Genomic DNA, 23,375 nt, shown 5'->3' on the forward strand with positions numbered 1-23,375 from the left:
TGTGGAGTCTACTCCATCTCCACCTCTGTGCTGACCCTCGGTGAAGCCCACTGGGCTCACATCTCACCGGACCTGCCTGCCAGAGGTTTCAGACATCTGCCTGCTTCCTCTGCTGTGCTTGGCAGAGCACCTCAAAACAAGGAGTTGTAACACTTTTGGTCTCATCATGGGCTTGGGGAGGTCCTGAGTCTCCACCGTCTCCTGATGTCCACAATCTCATTCTAAGACCTAAACTGTAACACCCTGGTGGGAACTGAATTTCCCCTGGGGAGACTGGGCCTAGTGCCCCAGACTTGGGCCTCACCCTGAGTGCCCTATGCTTCCCCTAGGCAAGAAACAGGACATTGGAACCTTTGACCTTGAGGTCCATCCATTCTTGTCTGGAGGCAAGCAGAGCCTGGACCAACCCACAGGACTTGGAACCTGGACCAACCTACAGGTGGTGTGACCTAGGCCACCAAGCTGGATGAAGTTTTTCAACATGGACACATTTGATGGTATCTAATTATGGATAGTCCAACACACAGCTTTTTTCCATCTGTCAGGGCTCTGGTAGAACTGGATATTTCCATTCATAACAAGGATGCTGCAGGTACAGAAAGCTCTGCTTAATCCTAACACAAAAAATAAAAAATAAAAAAACAAAACAAAACAAAACAAAACCCCAACCAAACCAAACCAAACAAAACAACAACAAAAACACAGTCTGTTTTTCTTCGCACCCCTACACATACCGATATATTTTGAATGTGGGTAAAGGGAGCTTGTGTACTGTGTACATAGGGAAGAGAACTTGAAATTATCATTTGAGATAGATAAGAATCAGCCGCAAAGCGGCTCCAGTGGCAGATTTTCAATAAACTTGTGTTGATCTTGTACGAGATAGCAAATTCAAATTACTCCAATTCCATGTTCCGAGGTGATAACATTTTGTGAGTGTTTTATGGCAACAGAACAAAGAACAGCATATATTAAGACATTTTTCAAACAAAGTAGTGGAAATGGCAGGTGGGAAAGTTACAGCAAAGCAGAGATGTCTCTGTTACAGGCCTCAGAAGCTGGCTGATTCATTCTTAGCTTTCAGGGTGGCAGTAGCTGAGGGGTCTGCTTATACATTGCTCAGGATTTGTTAAAGCAGCATGCCCAAAGACCAAATAAAACAATTTCTGTATTTTAAAAAACAATATGAAATAAATAACATAAATTTCTTCCTTAAACCTGCAAATCCATTCCTTTTGCTGTTGTTGTTAACCATACGCCCTAGGGAATGATGTAACCATCTAACCTCAGAAACAGCACATTCAAAATACGGACACATTCAGCTCCCTTGCCACAGAGCTTCTCAGGAAGAATAAACAGCACTGCGCAGAGGTGGGGGGACTCGGTGGGAAGAGCCGGAAAATGGGTCTCTTGTGTTTGGCACCTTTTCTAGGACACATCACTCTTACACCCTGTTCCTAAATTTCTTAAGTTATTTTGCCATTCTACTCATTGAAAACTGCTGTGAGTAGTGTAAGTAATTTTCAGCCACCGAAATGAAAGCGAGTTCACAAGGTGGCCGACAACTGATTTGCCAGTGCTCTTTCTCCATTGGCAAGAAGCCACTGGGATTCTTAATGAGTCAGATTCAATTCTTCTCGTGTATTCTTTATTTTGTTTTGTTTTATGCATGGTTTAATATTTATAGTAGTATGTGGTGTGTGTGCTCGCATGCATGCCTGTGTGTGTGTGTGGTGTATGCACATATGTGACAGGGTGAGTACGTGTGTGTACAACAAATGGTCATCCTTTGTCCTGGTTTATCACACGTATCCCCTTTGAAACAGCGTTTCTTACTGAACCTAGAGTATACGCTTAGACTAACAGACCCCATGTTGCTGCTCAAATGTTCATCCCCAACAGCAATGGGGATACAGGAATGCACTTGGCCAACCCATTCTTGTGTGGCAAGGTCTTTTACCCACTGAGCTACTTACCTTCTCCCACCTCCTCTCATACTTCTCTAGCTGTCTTCTTATTTTTAATAATTTCATACATTTATACAATGAAATATGATAATATCGCTTCCACTTTCTTCTTCTAAATCTCTCCATGTGCCCCTGTCATGCTGTTTTCCAATATTCTGTCTCTTCCCCCTGCCTCCCTCCCTTCCTTCCTGTCTCTCTGTCCTTATGAGCACATGTAAGGAGCCATCGACTGGAGCGTGGAAAACCTATCAGTCACAATTTCACTTTTGACACAGTTATCCTTGAATGGGGAATTATATAGGTATCTTTAACATATTCTGTTTTCTGTCACTCACTTTCAATGCTTGGCATTCTAAAGGGTGGATTTGGTTTTGATATCTCCAAGAAGGCCTAAGGTACATTTCTCTTCTCTTTTAGCTTCAGACAAGCTTGACTGATCCAATGACATTATCGAAATCCATCTCTCTTCCTCGTAGTGCATACTGGCATCACATTACGCGTCAGAACAGCGTTGGAGAAATCTACAACTTGCAAGGTAAGTAGCTTTACTGGTTTCTCTTCAAATCATATAAATCTTTTGCCTTTTAAAGTGACAAAGCCATATATCATTCACTACCTTCTGTAGGGGAGTCTAACAAATTGGGGTGCATTTGTATTGATTGATTTTCTTTTGTTTCCACTCAATTTTCTCAGGGCACAGTAGGAACTCTGAGATTCACTGTTACTTTTTAAAAGCTATCATCTTATACATGCATGCTATGAAATTATTCCTAAACTTATGGTAATGGATTAGGGACAAATTTGGAAGGAGACATTGACTAAAGCAATATACAAAGTACATTGTGAAAAGCTGGAGGCCAAATGCTGAGGTCTCTGTCATGCCATTTTACAGAGGACTTCTTTTTCAACATCGTTTATTCTTCCTAAGATTAAGCATCTGGTCAGACTTGGGACTAAAATGCTTCATGAACTTACCCAGAGAAGCTTTCAGGTGTAGCATGAGTCTTATCAGAGAGGTGAACTGACAAGGTGCGACATGGGAATGGTTTGCAGAATGAGGAGACTAAAGAGGTGCCAGACAACGGACAGGTAGTTACAGAATCCCTGCCATCAGCCTTTCTAGCCTTTCTCTTTTGTTTTAAATGATATTTTTATTTTTCAAATAGAATATGCTCCATGGAGGAAGTTAGAAGCACAGAATACTGTAATGCACAGCTGAAAACACACACTCAACAACAAGCATTTATTGAGCACCATAGGCTTGAATGTGGCAGGCATTATTAAATACCTAGTGGTTGTGTAACTATTTAAGCCATCAATAGTCAGTTTAGTGTTTTTGTTTCATTTTCTCTTTTTCTTCCTTTCCATACTTTAGCCTTTGTACTTAATAACAGCACTAATTGCTTTGCTACACAAAATTATATTACAAGCAAAGTAAAATAATGTGAATGATTTTATAGCCTTATTTGCTGTCACAGTTTCAGAAAGAAGAATGAAATTCGATCACCATGAAATGATTAAATATATGTTCTTCAAGGAAAAGAATCATTTATAGAAAGCAATTGCACTTTATACTTTAAATGGCTATTTAAAATTATGACTCATTTCATATTTGTGCTTAAGACAGTGGAAGAAAAAATACTTAAGAGTATACAAACTGATAGTTAATGAAAGCAAGTAAAACTGTCCTGGGAAGTTAAAAAAAATCAGAGAAAGGGAATATGAATATAGCTTAGAGTATTCCAGACTCTCCTGATCTTGGCACCCTAAAAAACAAGCAAACAAACAGACAGACAGAAAGCTAAGGGCCAGGTGTGATGGCCCACATGCATTCAGGCAGCAGCAGGAGAAAAAGGATCTATGTAGGTTTTAGGCCAGCTTGGTTTTCAAAGTGAGTTCCAAATAAGCCAGGGCTACGCATAAGAATTTGTTATTTAAAAAAAAATCCAGAGAGGAAAAATGGGTAAATGAGTTGCTAAGTCCCCTGTCTACATTCCATGAGTATCAGCCTCTGCCCGGCAAAATAGCAAAATCCCTTTTGTGAACTTCTAATTTTAAGGAAATTGCATGTATAAGTCTGGTTACCTTGCTTCCCTTAGTTGTGACCCTGACATGGTCTCATTTCTTTTTCACAAAGAGTAGATTATACTTGCATATTATTGTGCACTTTGCAGAGTTAAAACAAAACTCTAGTATTGTGAATGTTTTTTGTAAAGTGTATCACTAAATTCTCACACACACAATATTCATATTACACTGTTCTCTGGTTAGATGGTTTGCTACTGTTTTGCATAACAAGACTAAGGTAGTGCATTAACTAAGGTAGTGTACATCAAATTATAGAAGCTATTCAATGTAAATTACATCTCACTGACTGTGAATAAGAAGACACATAAGAGAGGAGGGTCCAAAGAAGTGCACCCATCATGTGACCGCTGAGTCACAGGGTAGCTGGTCACATGGGACTTCTCTTGGAATGCAGAGCAAGAAGAAGACTCCTCTCTACCGACTTTCCCATTGGTTCAGCCCAGGACCCCAGCACACTGGATAGTTCTACACACATACAAGACATGTCTTCTCTTGTTACCCCTTTCTAGAAACATTGTCATGGGCCCAATCAGATATTGTGTTTCCATGGAACTTCTAAATACAGTAAAGTAGCAATGAAGATTAGCTATCATGTCAAGTAAACCACAAATCCAGGAATGAAAATTTGTTTTCAGAACTTTTTTTCATCGTATTTTCACTTCTGAGATATGAAGTTGTGGGTCAATGTGAATTAAATTCAGTGAGCTTTTGTTCAAAATGAAAAGGAGAAGAGTTTTATGTGTTCCAAGTTTAAAGGATTGGATTCATTAATAAGCAGCACATGTACTGGAGCTGAAAAAAAATCATGCCCTGAAAACAAACTAATCTATATTAAACTTACGTAAAACTTCGATTGCCTGTCAGCATCTACGCTTTACAGTTAGCTAAGTTTTGCTCTGTTCATTTATTTGTCTATTGCCAGACACCCCTTTAAAGACAAGTATGTCAATAGTGAGACACAGCATTTGGCTTTGTGATCGGAGAATAAGTGCCGTAGAGTAAGCTGCTCTCTCCATGCTACTCCCAGAGGGTGCTCTGACAGAGTGCGATATTATGGAGTCTGGATCAAATGGATGAGAAAAGAAATCATTAGCTTCTAACAAGTCCCCATTGCCCTGAGTAATAGCTACCACCTCCACCCCAAGTAGTTCATTATAGGTCAACTTTGTCCACTTTTTCTTGCAGAAGTGAAGACTGCTGTCTATGTTAAGAGATAGGGATGCTTAATTTGTATTATCAGGTGATTTGTTACCTATATTTAACTAACTTCCAAATGTTCATGATAATCACGTACAAAAATGTTTTCTCTAAAATCAAGGAAGCTTAAACTATTGAAGGAAAGAAAACATCATTTTGAACTATTGACTATAAAATTACTTTTTAAAATTACTATCTTCATAAACTATAAGGCTTATTTTAAGATATTGAGATATATGTAGGGAAGGAGGAAGGGAGAGAGGAAAGAAAATTAGGGAAGATTGGAAGAAAGCCATCAGCCTGCTACTGGTGACTGGGTAACACCTTATAGGAACATGAGCCTCTTCTAGAAGCAGTATCTTCTCTCTGTTAAAATAAAGATGGAGCCAGGCGCAGTGGCACACACCTATAACTCCAGCACTTAGGAGGCAGAGGCAGGTGGATCATTGTGGATCTGAGGCCAGCCTGCTATACAAAGAAAGTTCAGGACAGCCAAGGCTACACAGAGAAACCCTGTCTCGAAAAAACAGAAACGATATAGAGAAGAAGAAAGAGGAGTTGGCAGGGGAAGGTTAAAGGGGACATTGTTACTGGGCACAGACATTTTCTATTGCTAGTCATTAATTTAGTAAGCCCACAGACTGTTCTGAAATGCAGTAAAGTTGTCCTTTAACCTGTTAGCTCAGTTTCTTTGCTCTTCGCCTGATGTTTTTTGAGATTAGTTTCTTCAATAAATTGTAATGAAAGGGTGCTGAAATGGTCTCAGAGAAAGTGCTTATGGGGAGGAGCCATTATCGAATTTTTGATGCAAAATTAGATGGAATGGATACACTTTGCATTGTGTCTGAAGAGTTTAAAGAAAGATGGCTGAGGTGGGAGCTATACAAGTTCTGCTTTCCTTAACATGAATTAATACCCAAATGCCAGCTCTGAATTGCGTGCCCTCTTCTGCCCTCTGTGTGTCTGTAATTAAGCTACGGACCACCAGTGTCAGCACCAAAGCTTACCTAATTACACCAAAGGCATTTAATGATCAGGGAAAGGGCAGCTGTGGTTCCAATTTCTCAGAAGGACAGGACAGAAACAGACAATTAGAATTAAAGGTAACCTTCAGAAAATGCTAAAGAGAATTCCAGCATAGACTAGTGAGGTAAATCAAAGGCTTTATTTAGTCTTCAGTTAGCTGTGACCCTCTGTCCTTCTTTACTGCCCATTCAGTTTCAAATTTGAATTCTGTATAATTTTCTCATTGATATTTTTGTATTTAAGATTTCACCTTGGCACATTTTCCAGATTATAATGTAAAGGCTCCTTAAACTTAAAAACTAATACTGAAAATTGCAGCAAAAGTAAAAAGTAGTCTACCTTGCTTCATTCCTATATTCTGATTATGTTTTTGGAAAGCAGGACAGTTAGAAGTAGCCAAATACATCAAAGTTCCCCTGAGGCAGCAGCATGCTCCTCACAATTCAGTAACAGCTCTTAGAAATACGACTTCTTTTCTGGAAGCAACAATTTCTGACTATTAAACCATATTTATGGAAATTTACTGCATATCCTTACCTTAAAAGAAGTAAGTCAAAACAAAAAACTGCCTCTTGGGGTGTCACTGTTTTGAGATAAATTAATAAGTTGCACCCCTAAGTTGACATCATAAAAAAGCACAGAATATTCCTACTGTTAAATGTTCCTTATCTCCTGCAGTCACAATTAATCAGCCCCTCTTCCCTGATCTCTGAGGCACTAACGGATAACTTTATATCAATGTATTGCTGTAAATCTTGCTTGAGCCCTTGGGCTATCCTCTAGTGACACTGTAGATAGTTTTCTTTTTATGCTACTGACTCAGAATAACTGTGGGAGATCAAATTTGTGAAAGGGAACCATCCACTCCTGAAATCTGAAGTCACATAAACCTGATTTGAGTGGTAACTTTACAACTGTTAACGTGTGTCCTTGGGTAATATACTTCCATTTTCTTTCTTTCTTTCTTTTTTGTATTAATCTAAAACTCTTATTTTTAAACAATTCCCCTAAGACATTAACCACTGATGATTCTTTTTAGTTGTGTATCATAAGAAACTAGTAGATGTTCATTATGATAACAGTAACATCTATCTTTAAACTTCTAAAGAGCAAATATGCCTTTTAAATCGAAAGCCATGGGGTGCTATATATTTTGCTTACAACTTTTTTATTTATTTATTCCTTTACATCCTGTTCATAGCCTCCTGCCTCCTATCCTCCTAGTCCCTCCCTCTCTCCCTCTTCCCCATCCCCCTCTCCTATTCCTCAGAAAAGGGGAGTTCCCCCACCACCACCACCCACGCCAGCTCATCGAGTCACATCAGGACTGAGCACATCCTCTTCTCCTGTGGCCTGGCAAGGCAGACCCACCAAGGAGAAGTGATCAAAAACCAGTCAACCAAGTCCATATCAGGGAAAGCCCCTGCTCCCCTTACGAGAGAACCTACATGAAGCCTGAGCTCTGTAGGAGGCCTAGGTCGAGTCCATGCATGACCCTTGGTTGGTGCTTTAGTCTCCACAAGGCCCTCTGAGCCCTGGTTAGTTAGCTCTGTTGGTCTTCTTGTGGAGCTTCTGTCACCTCCAGGTCCTATTCTCCCTCTCCCCCATGACCACTTTTTCACTAGACTCCCTACACTTGGCTCAATGTGTGGCTGTGAGTCTTAGCATCTGGCTTGAACCATTGCTGGGTAGAGCCTCTCAGAGGACAAGCATAGCAGAATATTATTAATAGTGTCAAGGGTTGGCTCTCTTCCATTGGGTTTGTCTTGGTTTGGGCAAGGCATTGATTGGACATCCCCTTAATCTCTGCTCTACCTGTTCTATCTTTATCCCTGTGTGTCATATAGGCAGGGTAATTTGGGGGTCAAAGTTTTTGTGGGTAAGCTGGTGTTCCACTGTGGACTTATCTAGTTAGAAGGTGTCTTCTTCAATCTCCATGACCCCTGCTACTAGGAATCTCAGGTAGAGTCCCCCTCATATCCTCTCAGAAGCCTACCCTGACTTAAGTTTCCACCTTGTCATGAAGATGTCCCTGCCCACAATTTCTCTTTTCTTTTTTTTAAATTAATTTATTCATATTACATCTCAGTTGTTAGCCCATCCCATGTATCCTCCCATTCCTCCCTTCCTCCCACTTCCCCCCTACTCCCCTCCCTTCCCCTAAGTCTGTGTCTGAGGGGGACCTCCTCCCCCTGTATATGCTCATAGGGTATCAGGTCTCTCCTTGGTGACCTCTTATCCTTCCTCTGAGTGCCACCAGGCATCTCCATCCAAGGGACATGTTCAAATATGGGCCACCAGAGTTTGTGTGAAAGTTAGATCTCCTTCTCCACTCAACAATGGAGAATGTCCATTGGCTAGTCCGGGTAGGGGTTCGAGGTTTACTGCCTATTTTTTCCTTGGCTGTTGCCATAGTTTGCGGAGGACCCCAGGGCCCAGACTCGCCTGTGATTTTCCAGGACCTGCTGGATCCTTCTATTTCCTCTTTCTCCCAGGCTTCTCACACCTAAAGTCTCAATAGGATGTCCTCCCCTCTTACCCACTATTCTGGTAGGTACAGTTTTTCATGGGGACGTACACCTTGGACTAGTATCTCAATATAAGTGAGTATATACCATTTAGCTCTTTTTGCTTCTGTGTGAACTCACTCATTATGACAATTTCTAGTTCAATCCATTTGTCCACAAATTTTGGAAATTCCTTGTTTTTAATAGCTGAGTAGTATTCCATAGTGTAAATGTACCACAGTTTCTTTATCCATTCTTCTGTTGAGGGACACGTAGGTTGTTTCCAAGTTCTGGCTATTATGAATAAGGCAGCTATGAACATGGTTGAGCATATGTCCCTGTTGTGTGGTAGTGCATCCTCTGGGTATATTCCAAGGAGTGGAATAGCTGGGTCTTGAGGAAGCCCTATTCCCATTTTTCTGAGAAAGCACCAGATAGCTTTCCAAAGTGGTTGTACAAGTTTGCATTCCCACCAGCAATGCAGGAGTGTTCCTCTTTCTCCACACCCTCGCCAGCATGAGGTGTCAGTTGAGTTATTGATCTTAGCCATTCTGATGGGTGTAAGATGGAATCTCAGTGTCGTTTTGATTTGCATTTCTCTGATGACTAAGGAGGTCGAGCATTTCTTTAAGTGTTTCTCAGCCATTTGATATTCCTCTGTTGAGAATTCTCTGTTTAGCTCTGCGCCCCATTTCTCTATTGGGTTATTTGGTTTGGTGGTGTTTAATTTCTTGAGTTCTTTATATATTTTGGATATTAGACCTTTGTCAGATGAAGAGTTGGAATCTCCATACCTGATCTCAAGTTGTACTATAGAGCAATAGTAATTAAAACAGCATGGTACTGGCACAGCAATAGGCTAGTGGATCAATGGAATCGAACTGAAGACCCAGAGATGAATCCACACACATTTGCTCACTTGATTTTTGACAAAGAAGCCAAATCCATTCAATGGAAAAACGACAGCATCTTCAACAAATGGTGCTGGTCTAACTGGATGTCTACATGTAGAAAAATGAAATTAGACCCCTATTTGTCACCATGCACAAAACTCAAGTCCAAGTGGATTAAAGACCTCAACCTAAAACCACAGACATTAACCCAGTTAGAGGAAAAAGTGGGGAAGAGTCTGGAACTCATAGGCACAGGAGACAACTTCCTGAACAGAACACCAACAGCCCAGGCCTTAACATCAACAATTAATAAATGGGACCTCATGAGGCTGAGAAGCTTCTGTAAGGCAGGTGACACTGTCAAGAGAACAAAGCAACAGCCTACAGACTGGGAAAAGATCTTCACCAACTCTTCATCTGACAATTTCTCTTTTCTTTGTAAGCCTTCTGTCCCCTAGCCCTGCTCTCCAAAAGTGATTTCCACCTTCCTTTCTCTCTGTGTTTCCTCTTCAACTGTGTTCTCTCAGCTCATCCCCTACCACTGTTTATTCAATTTCCCCTTCTGAGTGAGATTTAAGCATCCTCCCTAGGGTTTTCCTTGTTACTTATCTTTTTTGGGTCTGTGCATTGTATGTGTTTATCCTGTACTATATGGCTACAATCTGCGTATAAGTGAGTACATGCCTTGTGTGTCTCTCTGGGTGTGAGTTACCTCACTCAGGTTGATCATTTCTAGTTTCATCAATTTGCCTGACCATTTCAAGATTCCCTTTTTTCTAATAGCCAAGTAGTATTCCATCATGTAAATGTACCACAGTTTCTTAATCCATTCTTCAGTTGAGGGACTTTTAGGTTGTTTCCCGATTCTGGCTATCATGAGTAAGACTCCTATGCAGAGTGATTGTACAAGTTTGCACTCCCACCAGCAATGGAGGAGTGTTCCCCTTTTCTCCACAGCCATTCTGTTTCTCCTCCTGTGAAGTCAGCAGCCAGGTCGCTCACTAGGTCCACAGTCTCTGATCTTCTGCTACTCAGGTATGGGATGCACCATCTTGGAACTCCTCTACTTAAACTTTCTAAGCTTCATTTTCTTTTTCCCTAAGATGAGCATGCTAGAACCACCTTGAATAAATAGAGTTATTTAAGGCAAGGTGTTCAATAAATATAAGTGAATGCTAGTGTAATAAAGTATGTTAAATTCACACTAAGAAGTTTCTCTTTCTCTGGCAGCAGTGGGTTGCGACCTGATAATAATATATTCTAGTATTCGCTTCCATGTAAAATTATAGTTTCCATTATGTATGAAGAATTTTTCTTTCTCCTAAAGACTTCATAAAAATCTCACATTGTTTAAACAAAAGGTCTAGCTTTTAAAATTCTACAGACACTGTTTCTAAGCCTCATGTGCCTCAATGTTTTACACCCAAGAAATAAAGTTCATTTTTGAACCTTCTTGGAATCATTTTCTCTTCATACCATCAATTGCGAGACAGCATCCTTAACAGAGAAAGCACCCCTTTCTAGCCTTATAGCACTCAGTCCAGGTCTCCTAACAAATCTAGAAGCTCTTAGGGCCGATGAACTCCGGAACCAAGGACTTTATCATTGAACAGAGGCTTTCTGCATACCATCAACCTCACAGCACCAGTCTCCATCTCAAAACCTTTGTGTGTTGCTGATCACTTTATTCTAGATGCTGAGAGGCTTTTGGGAGAACACTCTTCCTATGAATGGCACTTACTCAGCTGGATCCGGCACCGCTGACTCTATGCTCAGGAGCATCACATTACTGATCAGACCAGAGCCAAGCCTCAGGACCAAGATAGCAGAACAAGACATATGTGGAAGACATGACATGAAGCAAGCCAGATACTGAATCACTTTCAGCACACATGACCCAGTAATTACTGAAAATATAAAAGATTAGGGGTTTATAAGTTCTCTATTTGATTAGTATTTGATTTATCACAACCATGATGGAATTAAATGTTTTATGACATTAATTCAAATGAAAATTTTAAAAACAAAACTTGCTATCATTTTTCACTTTTCCCCACCGAACTTCCCTCATCAAATTATTTAACTATATTAAATGTAAGTAATATATAGTCAATGTCAATTGAGTTTTATGGAAACTACATATGTTACATTTTGTTTATTACATATTACACATAGGATATGATACTAGTTCAGGGGAAATCTAACATGACCAGTCTAATTAATACAGAAAAGACTTTCTTTGTCATGTGTATGCATTTATAAACTCAAAAGTGGGCACACAGAAACACATGCACATGTGTATATTTACACAGAAACATTTGTACATTGCTAGAGAGTAAAGTGTTTAGCAGTACTTGTTTCCTGTCCCCTCTTCTGGTCTTTAACTTCATCTCTTTCTTTGGTTCGTCCCAATATACCATAAGCATAGTTTTAGGCATATAAATGTTCTTCATGATATTTCCACTCATCTTTCTATGTCTGACAAAAAGTCTACAGTATCCCTGAAATTTTTTTAATTAATTTATTCATATTACATCTTGATTGTTAGCCCTTCCCCTGTTTCCTCCCATTCCTCCCTCCCTCCCACTTCCCCCCTTCTCCCTTCCCCTATGTCTGTGATTGAGGGAGACTATCCCTGAAATTTAATGGTGATTGAAGATTAAAAAGAAAAGAGAAATAGCAGGGAATTGGCATCATTTGCATCCTTCAAAGGAATCTAGAAGCTATCTTGTGGCCCTATAAATAATAGACACTCATTGAAAGTTTGCTTCAGTCAACCTCTCAATAGCACAATATCATATATGGGGATAAGTTTCTACAACAAGAATTAAGTATTAAATGGAATGCATAGATGATGAATGATTGTATTTAATTTGAAACAAATACTAAAGCTTCTCAAATTACCAGAAATGTCTTATAGCTTTTGCTAAATTTAATTTCTTTGATAAAGAAATGAAATTGAAAAAAAAAAAGAAATGAAATTGTTTTTCTATTCATAATTAATAAAATGGATGTTACATTTTAATTTTCAAGTCTATCAAAAGCATAGTATATCTCTAAACTTCAAGCCATTACAACAGACATATACCTTCAATAATAAAAGATAAAAGTTAACAAAAAATTTGCAGTCAGTAGAACGCTATGACAGAAATTCTACTCCTTTTATTTATTAGAATAGTCCAGTGCTCTAAATAAACTTGGAAAGTGTTTCCCCCAATGCACACTTGATTAAAACAAAAAGCCAATGCCTTGCTTTATCATACCCATTTTAGAATTCTGCATACTTCCAAAAAAATCAAGACAAAAGCCTATGTTCATATATGTTGTGCTAACAAGCGCCCTCCTGATGAACTGAAAATTTTCTTTAAGAATAGTTTATTATTTCATAATGTATTCATGAGTATTCTCTAGAGTAACAGAACTTAAAGAATGAATACACACATATAGACACACACAAACAGACAAACACACGTATGCACACACACATATACATACATACACACATACACACACACACACACACACACACACACACACACACACACAAAGGGTTTATCAGAATGACTTACAGGCCTGTGGTCCAGCTAATCCAACAATGGCTGCCTGCACTGAAGATTCAAAAGTCAGTTCACAAAGCTGAATGTCCCAGAGGGTCTTTTTTATTTTTATTTTTTAATTTTTAATTTTTTATTTTTTTTATTTTTTCCAGCGGGTCTTAAGTATACCAGAATCCTAAAGAAGTTGGCCCCAATGCCAGTGAATAAATGGGCTTACTAGTGAGGGCAAGAGGAAGCAGGGAGGGAGAGAGAGAGGTGGGAGGGGACTTCTGTTTTCCAAGTCCTTTATATAGTCTTTCAGGGAAGAGAGTGATCCAGATTAGCGGTAGGCCTTCCCACACCAAAAGGTCTGAATTAAAGGTATTTTCCCACCTCAAAGATCCAGATTAGAATTATTTAATTAAGAAAACAACAACAACAACAACAAAACTTTCACAGGTGCATCCAGTCATTTTGGTGTTTTAGTTCATCCCAGATGTAGTCAAGTTGACAAACAAGAATAACCATTACTATTAATATTTTTTTTAAATCTTTATATTTGGCAAAAGTTTTGATAGTACAATTTAGCGTTGTTCTTAAATTTAAAACAAAACTGACTGGTTTTGTGAAAAACAAATAGGATGCAAATGCTACAAATTAGAAAAGAACAAGCTTTTAAAAAAAACAATAATATAAAAAAATCATAATAAGATAAACCAAAAGTCATCACATTGAAATTGGACAAGGCAAACAAACAGAGGGAGAAGTGCCTCACCATAAGGCAGAAGAATCAGAAACCACTCATTCACACATTCAGGAGTCCCATAAAGCACTAAACAGAAAGTTAAAATATGTATGCAAAGAACGTGGTACAGGCTTGTGTAGTTCCTGTGCTTTCTGCTTCAGTCTTTGTGAGTTCTTATGAGCTTTGCTAGGTTGATTTATAAAAAGATGTTAAAAATAATAAATAAATAGATTATAGATGATAGATAGATAGATATGCTATAAAATATAATATAATCAGTTTTATTACTTGAACATGCCTTCGCATTAATGACAGAGACTATACTATGCATTATAGTTATTCTAAGGTTGCTTTAAACAAAATGCTGCAAGTAAAAATAGGAATCACAATGTATTATTCACATCTTAACTGACTACTGAAAGCCAAGCACATCCTTCTGCAGACTACAAGATATGGTGGTCTCCTCCTTCAGCAACTTAACTGTCACATTCAGTATGACTGGGAATTGAAAGACAAAGGGCTGGTTCCTATCACAGATATGCACAGTCTGTATTGGAATTGAGAAAGTCGAAGATGTTTAAAAATGCTTTACTAAAAGGAAGAGGGTATATGCTTTGCAGAACTCACTGTGCACAAAAGATAATGCTAGATAATATTGTACATACAATCCTACGTAAGGCACTTTAATTCCTAGATTATGGTTGCAGGTTCCATGTATGGAGAAAGGTGTTGTCAACTTTGTTCTTGTTTATTGATCACTTTAAGCTGTGTCTTGATGTTTAACCTTCCTACCAATTCTCTGACATTAGTTGTCTCCATTTTATAAGTATGAAAACTGAAGGACAGGGATGCAAAAGAACTTTTTTTATATAGATTTTATTAATTTATTCAAATTACATCTCAACTGTTATCCTATCCCTTGTATCTTCCCATTCCTCCCTCCTTCCCACTTTCCCCCTATTCCTCTCTCCTATGACTGTAACTGAGGGGGACCTCCTCATCCTGTATATGCTCATAGGTATCAAGTCTCTTCTTGGTAGCCTGCTATCCTTCCTCTGAGCATTGGTAGCAAAAGAATGTCTTCAAGACAAAGATTTGGATTGTCAAACAAGCTCTCTTGGTTTTCTAGCTTATTTGCAACTCTGTAACTCACCCCCCAGGGTTGAGAGAATTAAAGACATGTCAGAATAAAACATTTTCAGTTTCCATCATTCTTCATGTGTACATTCTCCCTGAACCATAGTCAACTCTACAAGAATTATTTCTCTGAAGAGGAGGCAACAGCTATTCTCAAATGGGCTTTAAATGGGATGACCTAGATGGAAGCCCATCTAAGCAATTTGAGGGAAATACTTAGTTTTTAAGGATGAGTTCTGTATGGTTTGGGCATCACTATTTTGTGAAAGAGTTTAAAGCACATTGTATATGTAAAGTGGTTGGTTTGACACTTAAGGGTTACCATTACTTTTTATTATTACTTTTCAAGCTTTTAAAAAATTAATTAATTTATTCACTTTACTTCCCTATCATGGTCCCTCCCTCTTATCCTCTGGTCTTACCTTCCCTCTGTCATCCTCCTCTCCCTCCCCCATTTCTCAGAGAAGGGGAGCCCTTCTACCCACCCACCTCAGCTCATCAATTCCCATCAGGACTGCCAAGGCAACCCTGCCAGGGGGCAGTGATCAGACGGCAGCCTCCAAGTCCAAGTCCATGTCAGAAACAGCCCCACCCCACTCCCCTTACTAGAGGATCCACATGAAGCCTCAGCTGCCTGTCTGCTACACCTGTGTAGGGGGCCTAGGTCCAGTCTATGCATGGTTCTTGGTTGGTGCTTCCATCCTCACAAGTCTCTACAGGCTCTGGTTAGTTGACTTTGTTGGTCTTCTTGTGGAACTCCTGACACCTCCAGGATCTTCTATCCATCTCTCCACTTTTCCATAATACTCCCTATACTTTGTCCAATGTTTGGATATGAGTCTCTGCATCTGTTTGGATCCAATGTTGGATATAACCTCTCAGAGGACAGCTACGCTAGGCTCCTGTCTGCAAGCATAGCAGAGTATCATAAATAGTTTCAGGGGTTGGTTCTCTGCCAAGAGGTGGGTTTCAGTTTCGGGTATGCATTAGTTGGACAGTCCCTCAATCTCTGCTCTATCTTCATCCCTGCATATCTTATAGACAGAGTACATTTTGGGTCAAAGGTTTTGTAAGTGGGTTGGTGTTTCCTACCTCTGCTAGATTATTGTGTCTGTTGACCTCCTCCTATATTCACCACCATTATCTCTCACCTCAAGTTTCACTGTTGTGGTAGATCCCAATAATGGCCTCTCAGTCCTCATGTCTCTCAGTTTTCATAATCTACTGTATCATCATGCAGATTACAACTCATCCACTTCTTTGGGTTCTAAGTGTTAGGACCAATTATAATCCCATTATTCCTCAGATAAGAAAATCTAATAACAGACCCTCTGCAACTTTAACAAGCAAAAGCCTTGACATAACCTGAAATGTGCTAAAAATGAACCAAGGAAGCTCAAACAAAGCAATAATTTACTTTCTTATAAAAATTAGACCACGGAGACAGCTCACTCAGGCTTCACCACAGATGCTCATAATCCCAGCTACTGGGAAGGTGAGGCTGGTGGATCTGAGAGGAAGGATCACAAGTTCAAGGCTACTCTGTACTACACATTGAGTTCAACTGAGGCTAGCCCGAGCAACTCAGTAATAGTTCAATATAAAATGTAGCAAAATGAGTATAGAAATAGAACCCAATAGAAGAATGTTTGCCTGCCCTCGGTTCACTCCCTAGTGCCACAAGCACAAGGAAGTTCTCCTAGTGTAGTTTCTGCTCTGTTTTAATGGTGAAGACGAAAGCTCAAAACAAACATCTCTATCTTGGTCATTGAATACAGGTTCCTTGAAATGTGTCTTAAGACTGTTATCACAATTTTTTTAGTAAGTTTCATTGGCCAAAGAGTCTCTGAGCTCCTGGGAGCAGGAACAGTGTGTCTCACATGTGGTAGCACTATCCATTGACAGTTTGTAGAAGAGTTCTTATGACATGATTCATGTACTAACTCAATCATTTATTCACCATGGTATAAAGTGCTTGATAAATATATACAGTTAATATTTAACATAATTAAGAGAAAATGTTGATTTAGGCTTAGAGTTTGGAAGTGTAACCACATATTCAAATGACCTGCTGCTATGGGCCTATGGCTAGGTAGCACAACATGACCAAAGCATATGCCAGAAAAGCTATTCACCTTTTGACCACAAAACATAAGAGAAAAACTTATAAAGAGTTCAAAGTCTATCTGTCCCACTCAAGAGCATGAACCAAATCAAGTAAAGAATTCTTACTATTGCTCAACTACACATTTCTGCCACCTCCCAAGCCTTGACGCATGAGATTTTAGAGTAGGTAAGACCCAGGCTGCAGCACACACTGACCTATTATTTTTTAGAATCTCATGCTAGTAGGTAGAATCATATTCAATGATAAGTTTAAAATCAAACAACATCAACACACTCAGTGTGCTTTGCAGCAGTTAACCGGAGACAGTTGAATAACTGAACTGACCATATCCTCCACTCATAGTCACTGAGGCCCATGACAACCCACCGTCCATGCTTATCCATCATGTCACAAAAGACCAGTCCAGGACATACCACAAAGGACAAACCAATTTGATAAGATTTGTCATATGTCCAATTCAAATGTCTTCATGTCTTTTCCTTCCCTGTTCTTCAGAAGTATCGGGTATAATGAAATCTGGCCATCCTTCAAAAAATATTTTCAGTCTATATTTAACTTGGTTCCTGCTTGTAGACAGAGAAAAAAATAACAGAAGAAATATTAACAAAACAAAATTATGTCTCAATACATGTAGAAAATTGTAGAAACAATATCCTTTATAATGAATAGGTCACAGAAGTTATAACATCCATGAATATGTAGACAATGCAAAGGACATAGAGTGGGCTTAATTGTGCATCACAGTTGAAAATAACAGTGACTCATACACATGAAAGTGTTTTATGAGGACTCAGTAGCTTAGGGAATTTTATGTGAAAATAACCTGGAGAGGTTTCTGGAAGTAAAACAGTTGATTAAATAACTACAAAATGAATCAAAAAAAGAACTAAGTGTGCCTGGATGTTTTTGAAATAGAAGTTTAGTATGTAGGCATTCCTAAAATAAAGAATAAAGGCTATCGCTCTATAAAGATATTTCCACACACACAGAAAAATAGAAACCTAGTTTTCAGCTCAGATGAGAGGGCAAAATTGCTGAGGCATGCAACAGTTAGCCAGGAAATGGTCATCAGACACTGGAAAAAGCTGTAAAAATGAATATAGATAGTATAGCAAATAAGTCCAATAAAAAGCAGCATAGAAAAAAAAACAAAAGCAATGCTTAAAGCATCATGAAACTGTGCAAATGAGCAAGCATACCAACAAAAATCAGAGATGAAGTCAGAAGTTTTAGAGAAACACACAAAGTCACTATAGATGACTTGCAACTAATTAGATTGATGAAACTAATCCATATGCTAAATATTGTCTTTAAAATGTTGTAACTATTCGAATGAGCCAAGGGAAGTAAATGTGATGTAAGAATAGTATATCTTAATATCTTTATAGGTTTATTTGGTTTTTTGCTTTTTTTGTTTTTGTTTGTTTGTTCATTTGTTTGTTCCAAAAAGGAAGTCTATAATAGGTGAAAATGGAAACTCTACATATTGCAGCTTTAAAGCTTTGTCATTCAATTTCCATCTGTTGAAAAAAAAAACTACTTTCATAATGGGTAAGAGATGCATTTATCTTTGGCTATAAGGACAAGCATTTAGATTATAGTTAAAAATGTTACTGGTTTCAGAAAATAGCTATATTTGGCTCTGTTGTAGGGTCTATGTCTTCTCAGTCCACATTGGTCAAAATGAAGATACATGATACAGAGTACACAGTTCCAATCAATACATCCACAACGTGACCTCTGTGCCTAAAGTGCAAGAAAAGTAGAAAGTGTGGCAGAAGCATTGTGTGAGCCAGGAGACCAATATGCCAGCTGCTAGATGGCATCTCTTAGATGTGAGAAGAAAAGTGTACCCGTAGAACTTCAACAATAGGGTTACCTAAAGGACCTCCCTGCACCATGACACCAGCTGACTCACCAATGTGTTGGGAGGGGAAAATCTAATCTACTATTTGTCTCATTTTTTATTTTAAAATATTATTGTATATTTGAGACACTTGGCCAAGACAAAATAGTACAATGGGCCCCTTTTTTTTCATCCTGTTTGTCTCCACTACTGTATTATTTTCAAGCAAGTTTCAATATATATTATATTCATAACATATATTTACTATGTATATATTTCCTATATGTGTGTATATGTGTATGTGTAGTTTTAATATCTCATTAATTTGAGGAGGCTTAGAAAGATTTAGAGGGGAGATGTAAGTGATCCAAATACAACACTCATATACATTAAATTCTTAAAAATTAAATAAAAAGCATTGTTATTTAGCAATATGGATAAACACAGTAAAGGAACACTCTAAGTAATTCTGGAATAACCTGTGGAAATTTAGCATAGTACTACAACTACTGTTATGTTTGCAACGTTAGTTGGTTAATAGAAGGGTTTCGCTCTGTAGCCCAGGCTAGCCTCAAACTCACACCTATCCTCCTGCCTCAATCTCACATGTGTTGGGATTACAGTATGAGCTATCATATCTAGGTTTTGTTCCTTTATAGACTTTGGAGATTTAAGTATGTTTCCCAGAGAGTGAAAAGAAGGGGAAGAGTGATGAAAGATAGAACTCTATTTCTTCTCTAGGGCTCTCTTCTGCTCGAGTGGGATCTTTCGCAGAATGATGTATCACTGTAGCTCAGTATACTACTGAGAATACAAGGTTAGCCATTAAATGCTCTCTAAATATAAAAGCATCTGTACACACCCTTCCCAAGTGATACTGGTAGTGACTGTTTTCTATTCTTGCCAATCTCTCCAGTGTTTTCAATATCTCTGATATCCAGGTCTTGACTATCTCAGAGGGAGATGACAGTTCCCACATTCACCCGCCTTTCCCCCTGTTGTCTCCACTGATGCCATCATTCCCCAACTCGTGATTGACTTTTGTATCTCTACATTGGCGTCCAACCATGGGCCCCAGCTAATCAAAGTGGAAATGACCTTCCCTTCTCCTCTTTACCCATCCTGCACAGTGCCTTACATGAATTTGTGGCACAGTTAATTTAAGTCCATACTTTCAGCATTTTATTTGGCTTTTTTCTTTTGAAATTATATTAGGGAATCACATAATTTGTACAAAACCCTATAAACTTGGACCAATGCTTTGCTGTCTTGTGAATAAAAATGACATTTTTTCAGACTATCATACTTTTATAAAAAAAATAATTCAGTGAGAGTGTCTTATTTATCTTATTTGTAGTACATGATTGAAAAAAGAAAACCTGTGCTCTAAATTATGAAAAAAAATCTGACTCTATAAATACTAGGACAAGAAAATATAGACCTCATTTCAGATTTGCAGAATAAAAACAATACAGAAATTAGGAGAGTTGTGTTAATACTTTATAGTAAGGTTTGGTGAGCACAAACTCCATACATTATAATATTTGTAAAAGTATATTTTAATTAAACATAGAATATGTATTAACAAAAAAGTCAGAATGAAATAGTTCCTCCAAGTATCTCCCAGCATTAATGAAAGTGATTACAATATTATGTATTTTCTTTATGACTATATTTTATACAATTAAACATGACAGTTAAGACTAGTCACCAAACTGCATTCACTGTTCATAACTTAACTTACAGGATTTGCATGTGTCTCCATTTCAGTCCAGAAAGACACTCCATTCTCTCTCTCTCTCTCTCTCTCTCTCTCTCTCTCTCTCTCTCTCTCTCTCTCTCTGTCTCTCCCTCTCTCTCTCCCTCTCTCTCTCTCTCTGTCTCTCTCTCTCTGTCTCTCTCTCTCTCTCTCTGTCTCTCTCTGTCTCTCCCTCTCTCTCTCCCTCTCTCTCTCTCTGTCTCTCTCTCTCTCTCTGTCTCTCTCTCTCTCTCTCTCTCTCTCTGTCTCTGTCTCTCTCTCTCTCTCTGTCTCTCTCTCTCTGTCTCTCTGTCTCTCTCTGTGTGTCTCTCTGTCTCTCTCTCTCTCTCTCTCTCTCTCTCTCTCTCTCTCTCTGTCTCTGTCTCTCTCTCTCTCTGTCTCTCTCTGTCTGTCTGTCTGTCTGTCTGTCTGTCTCTCTCTCTCTCTCTCTGTCTCTCTCTCTCTCTGTCTCTCTCTCTCTCTCTCTCTCTCTCTCTCTCTCTCTCTCTCTCTCTCTCTCTCAATAATATATTCTGAGTGCTGTTTCTCATTTCTCCAACTCATACCAGATCCTCCCTCCAATTTCACAACCTTTCTTTTTCTCTCCTTTTTGAAAACAAACTACATATTTTATGCTTGATACTCAAAAGCTATAAAACTAATCTAATATTTTAAATTTAAATGCCATATTCATGTCATGTGTGACCAAGTATCCTTATGAAAAGCTGTGGAATTTGGTGTTATTTCTCATGTATAAATGTGAGCATGTGTATTTGTACATGTATATACCTCATATAGGTGGAGGTAGAGGTTGATGGCAGATGTCTTCCTTAACTGTTCACCTTAGTTTTAAAGATGGGGTCTGTCACTGAATCTTGAACTTGGCAATTGAGCTTGACTGGCTGGTCATCAAGGCCCAGTGATCCACCTGTCTCCTTCTCACTGGTGCTTGGATTACAGGCACACACCATCACACCTACCTTTTATGTGGCTGAATATCAAACTCGGGACCTGTGTTCTTGTGCAACAAACACTTACCCTGTCTGTTTAATGAGCATTAAAATGCAGACATTAACAGGCTCAGTAGCAGCTGTGAGCTACTGAAGTTTTTATTGGTTTATCTGTTCACTGATGATAGATGCTCAGTTTTCCACTGTGTTTTAGCAACAGCTGTAAACAGCTTCAGCTACGTAAAGAAAAGATTGATTATGGTTACTATGCCATAACTGGTCATCTCCTGTCTCCATCAGATTTGTCAGAAGGAACTACCAAGTTATTTTTTTCCCTTGACTTAACTTGCACTCTTAAATCAAGAACCTTCTTCAACACTACACATTCCAGGTGGGATCCTTGTTATTCTTGTTTTATAAAGGATGAAGTCTTAGTAAGCCTGACTGTTTTCTGCTTTTTCCTCTGATCTATGCTGGATTTCCTGAGGAAAACAATCCTTTAAGTGTGTCTCCCAATTCTTAACATCTGTTCAGAGATACTTCTCTGTGTTAAGTTATCCACACATGCAAACAAACCATCTCCTATTTGCATAAGTGTTCATTTTAAATATGTATCTGTAACACAGAAGTGAGTGCTAGAGACATCACAATATTTTCGTGGCCTGGTGTTTTATTACCTAAGTATTGGCTTGGAGAGTAGGCATAGCAAGAGCAAGTGAAGCTATTACTGAGGCTGCACAGGTACTTTTATGTTTGCTAAATGATTACCTCAGATATCCATGGGGATCCTAGGGTTAGGGGTACATTTAAGATGGTGCTGGACAAGATTATTTAGTAATAGTCCACTTTAATTAATTTTTTACATAAAAGTAATTCATTACAATCAACTAATTTATGCAAATATTAATATATTTGGAAATAAATTTTGTGGGTTTTTAATCATGTATGGGTGGGTATACAGTAGAAGTATGTGTGGAGGACAGAGGACAACTTGAACAAGGCAGATTTCTTCTTCTACTTCTCTGTGAGCTATCAGACCTATGATATCATGTGGTATCAGACCTAAGTCATTAGGCCTGTACCCAGAGGCAGCAAGTGAAGTTTTCCCACTAAAGTCATCCTACAGATCTTGAAGGTAATTAAAAAATTAGAAGGCTTCTTCCATCAAAAGAAAACTAAGTAAATAAAAAAATCCTTTTCCAATGAGATGCTTACTTTACCTGGCTAGTTATCTTTAAATTAAGGCTTGCAATAAATAGATATTTCTTTTAAATTTTATTTTATTGCATTTATTTGTGTGTATGTGCTGTGTGTGTGTGTGTGTGTGTGTGTGTGTGTGTGTGTGTGTTTATGCATGCCACCACACACTGTTAGGAAATCAATTCTGTCCATCTATCATGCTGTCCTGAAACAGAATTCAGGTTGTCAGGATGAACAGAAAGTGTTTTTACCTGCTGAGCTATATCCCCAGTACAAAAATATTTTTTATTTATTTTTTCTTTTTTTCTTAAATATTTTTTAATTTTTTACATATACATTTATATTATTACACATATATACAATAAACTACCTATAGCAAGAAGAACCATGACATAATCAGGAATTATATAAATGTTA

The 23,375-nt window shown here is 38.5% G+C and overlaps 1 protein-coding gene and 1 long non-coding RNA gene across 2 annotated transcripts in view; one reads left to right on the plus strand and one right to left on the minus strand.

Annotated features, from left to right (window-relative positions):
* Positions 1-23,375, plus strand: part of DOK6 (docking protein 6) — a 389,456-nt gene that overhangs the window by 306,325 nt on the left and 59,756 nt on the right. The window contains exon 7 of the mRNA XM_084779373.1: positions 2,385-2,502. Within this exon, the coding sequence (XP_084635499.1) occupies positions 2,385-2,502 (118 nt within the window). The remainder of the gene's footprint in view (positions 1-2,384; positions 2,503-23,375) is intronic.
* The window catches only part of LOC311596170, a 181,344-nt gene continuing 179,209 nt past the window's right edge, over positions 21,241-23,375 (minus strand). The window contains exon 2 of the long non-coding RNA XR_014778745.1: positions 21,241-21,277. This is a non-coding gene — a long non-coding RNA (uncharacterized lncRNA). The remainder of the gene's footprint in view (positions 21,278-23,375) is intronic.

The sequence above is a fragment of the Acomys minous genome, assembly GCF_964271855.1.
Source record: "Acomys minous genome assembly, chromosome: 4".
Classification (NCBI taxonomy): domain Eukaryota; kingdom Metazoa; phylum Chordata; class Mammalia; order Rodentia; family Muridae; genus Acomys; species Acomys minous.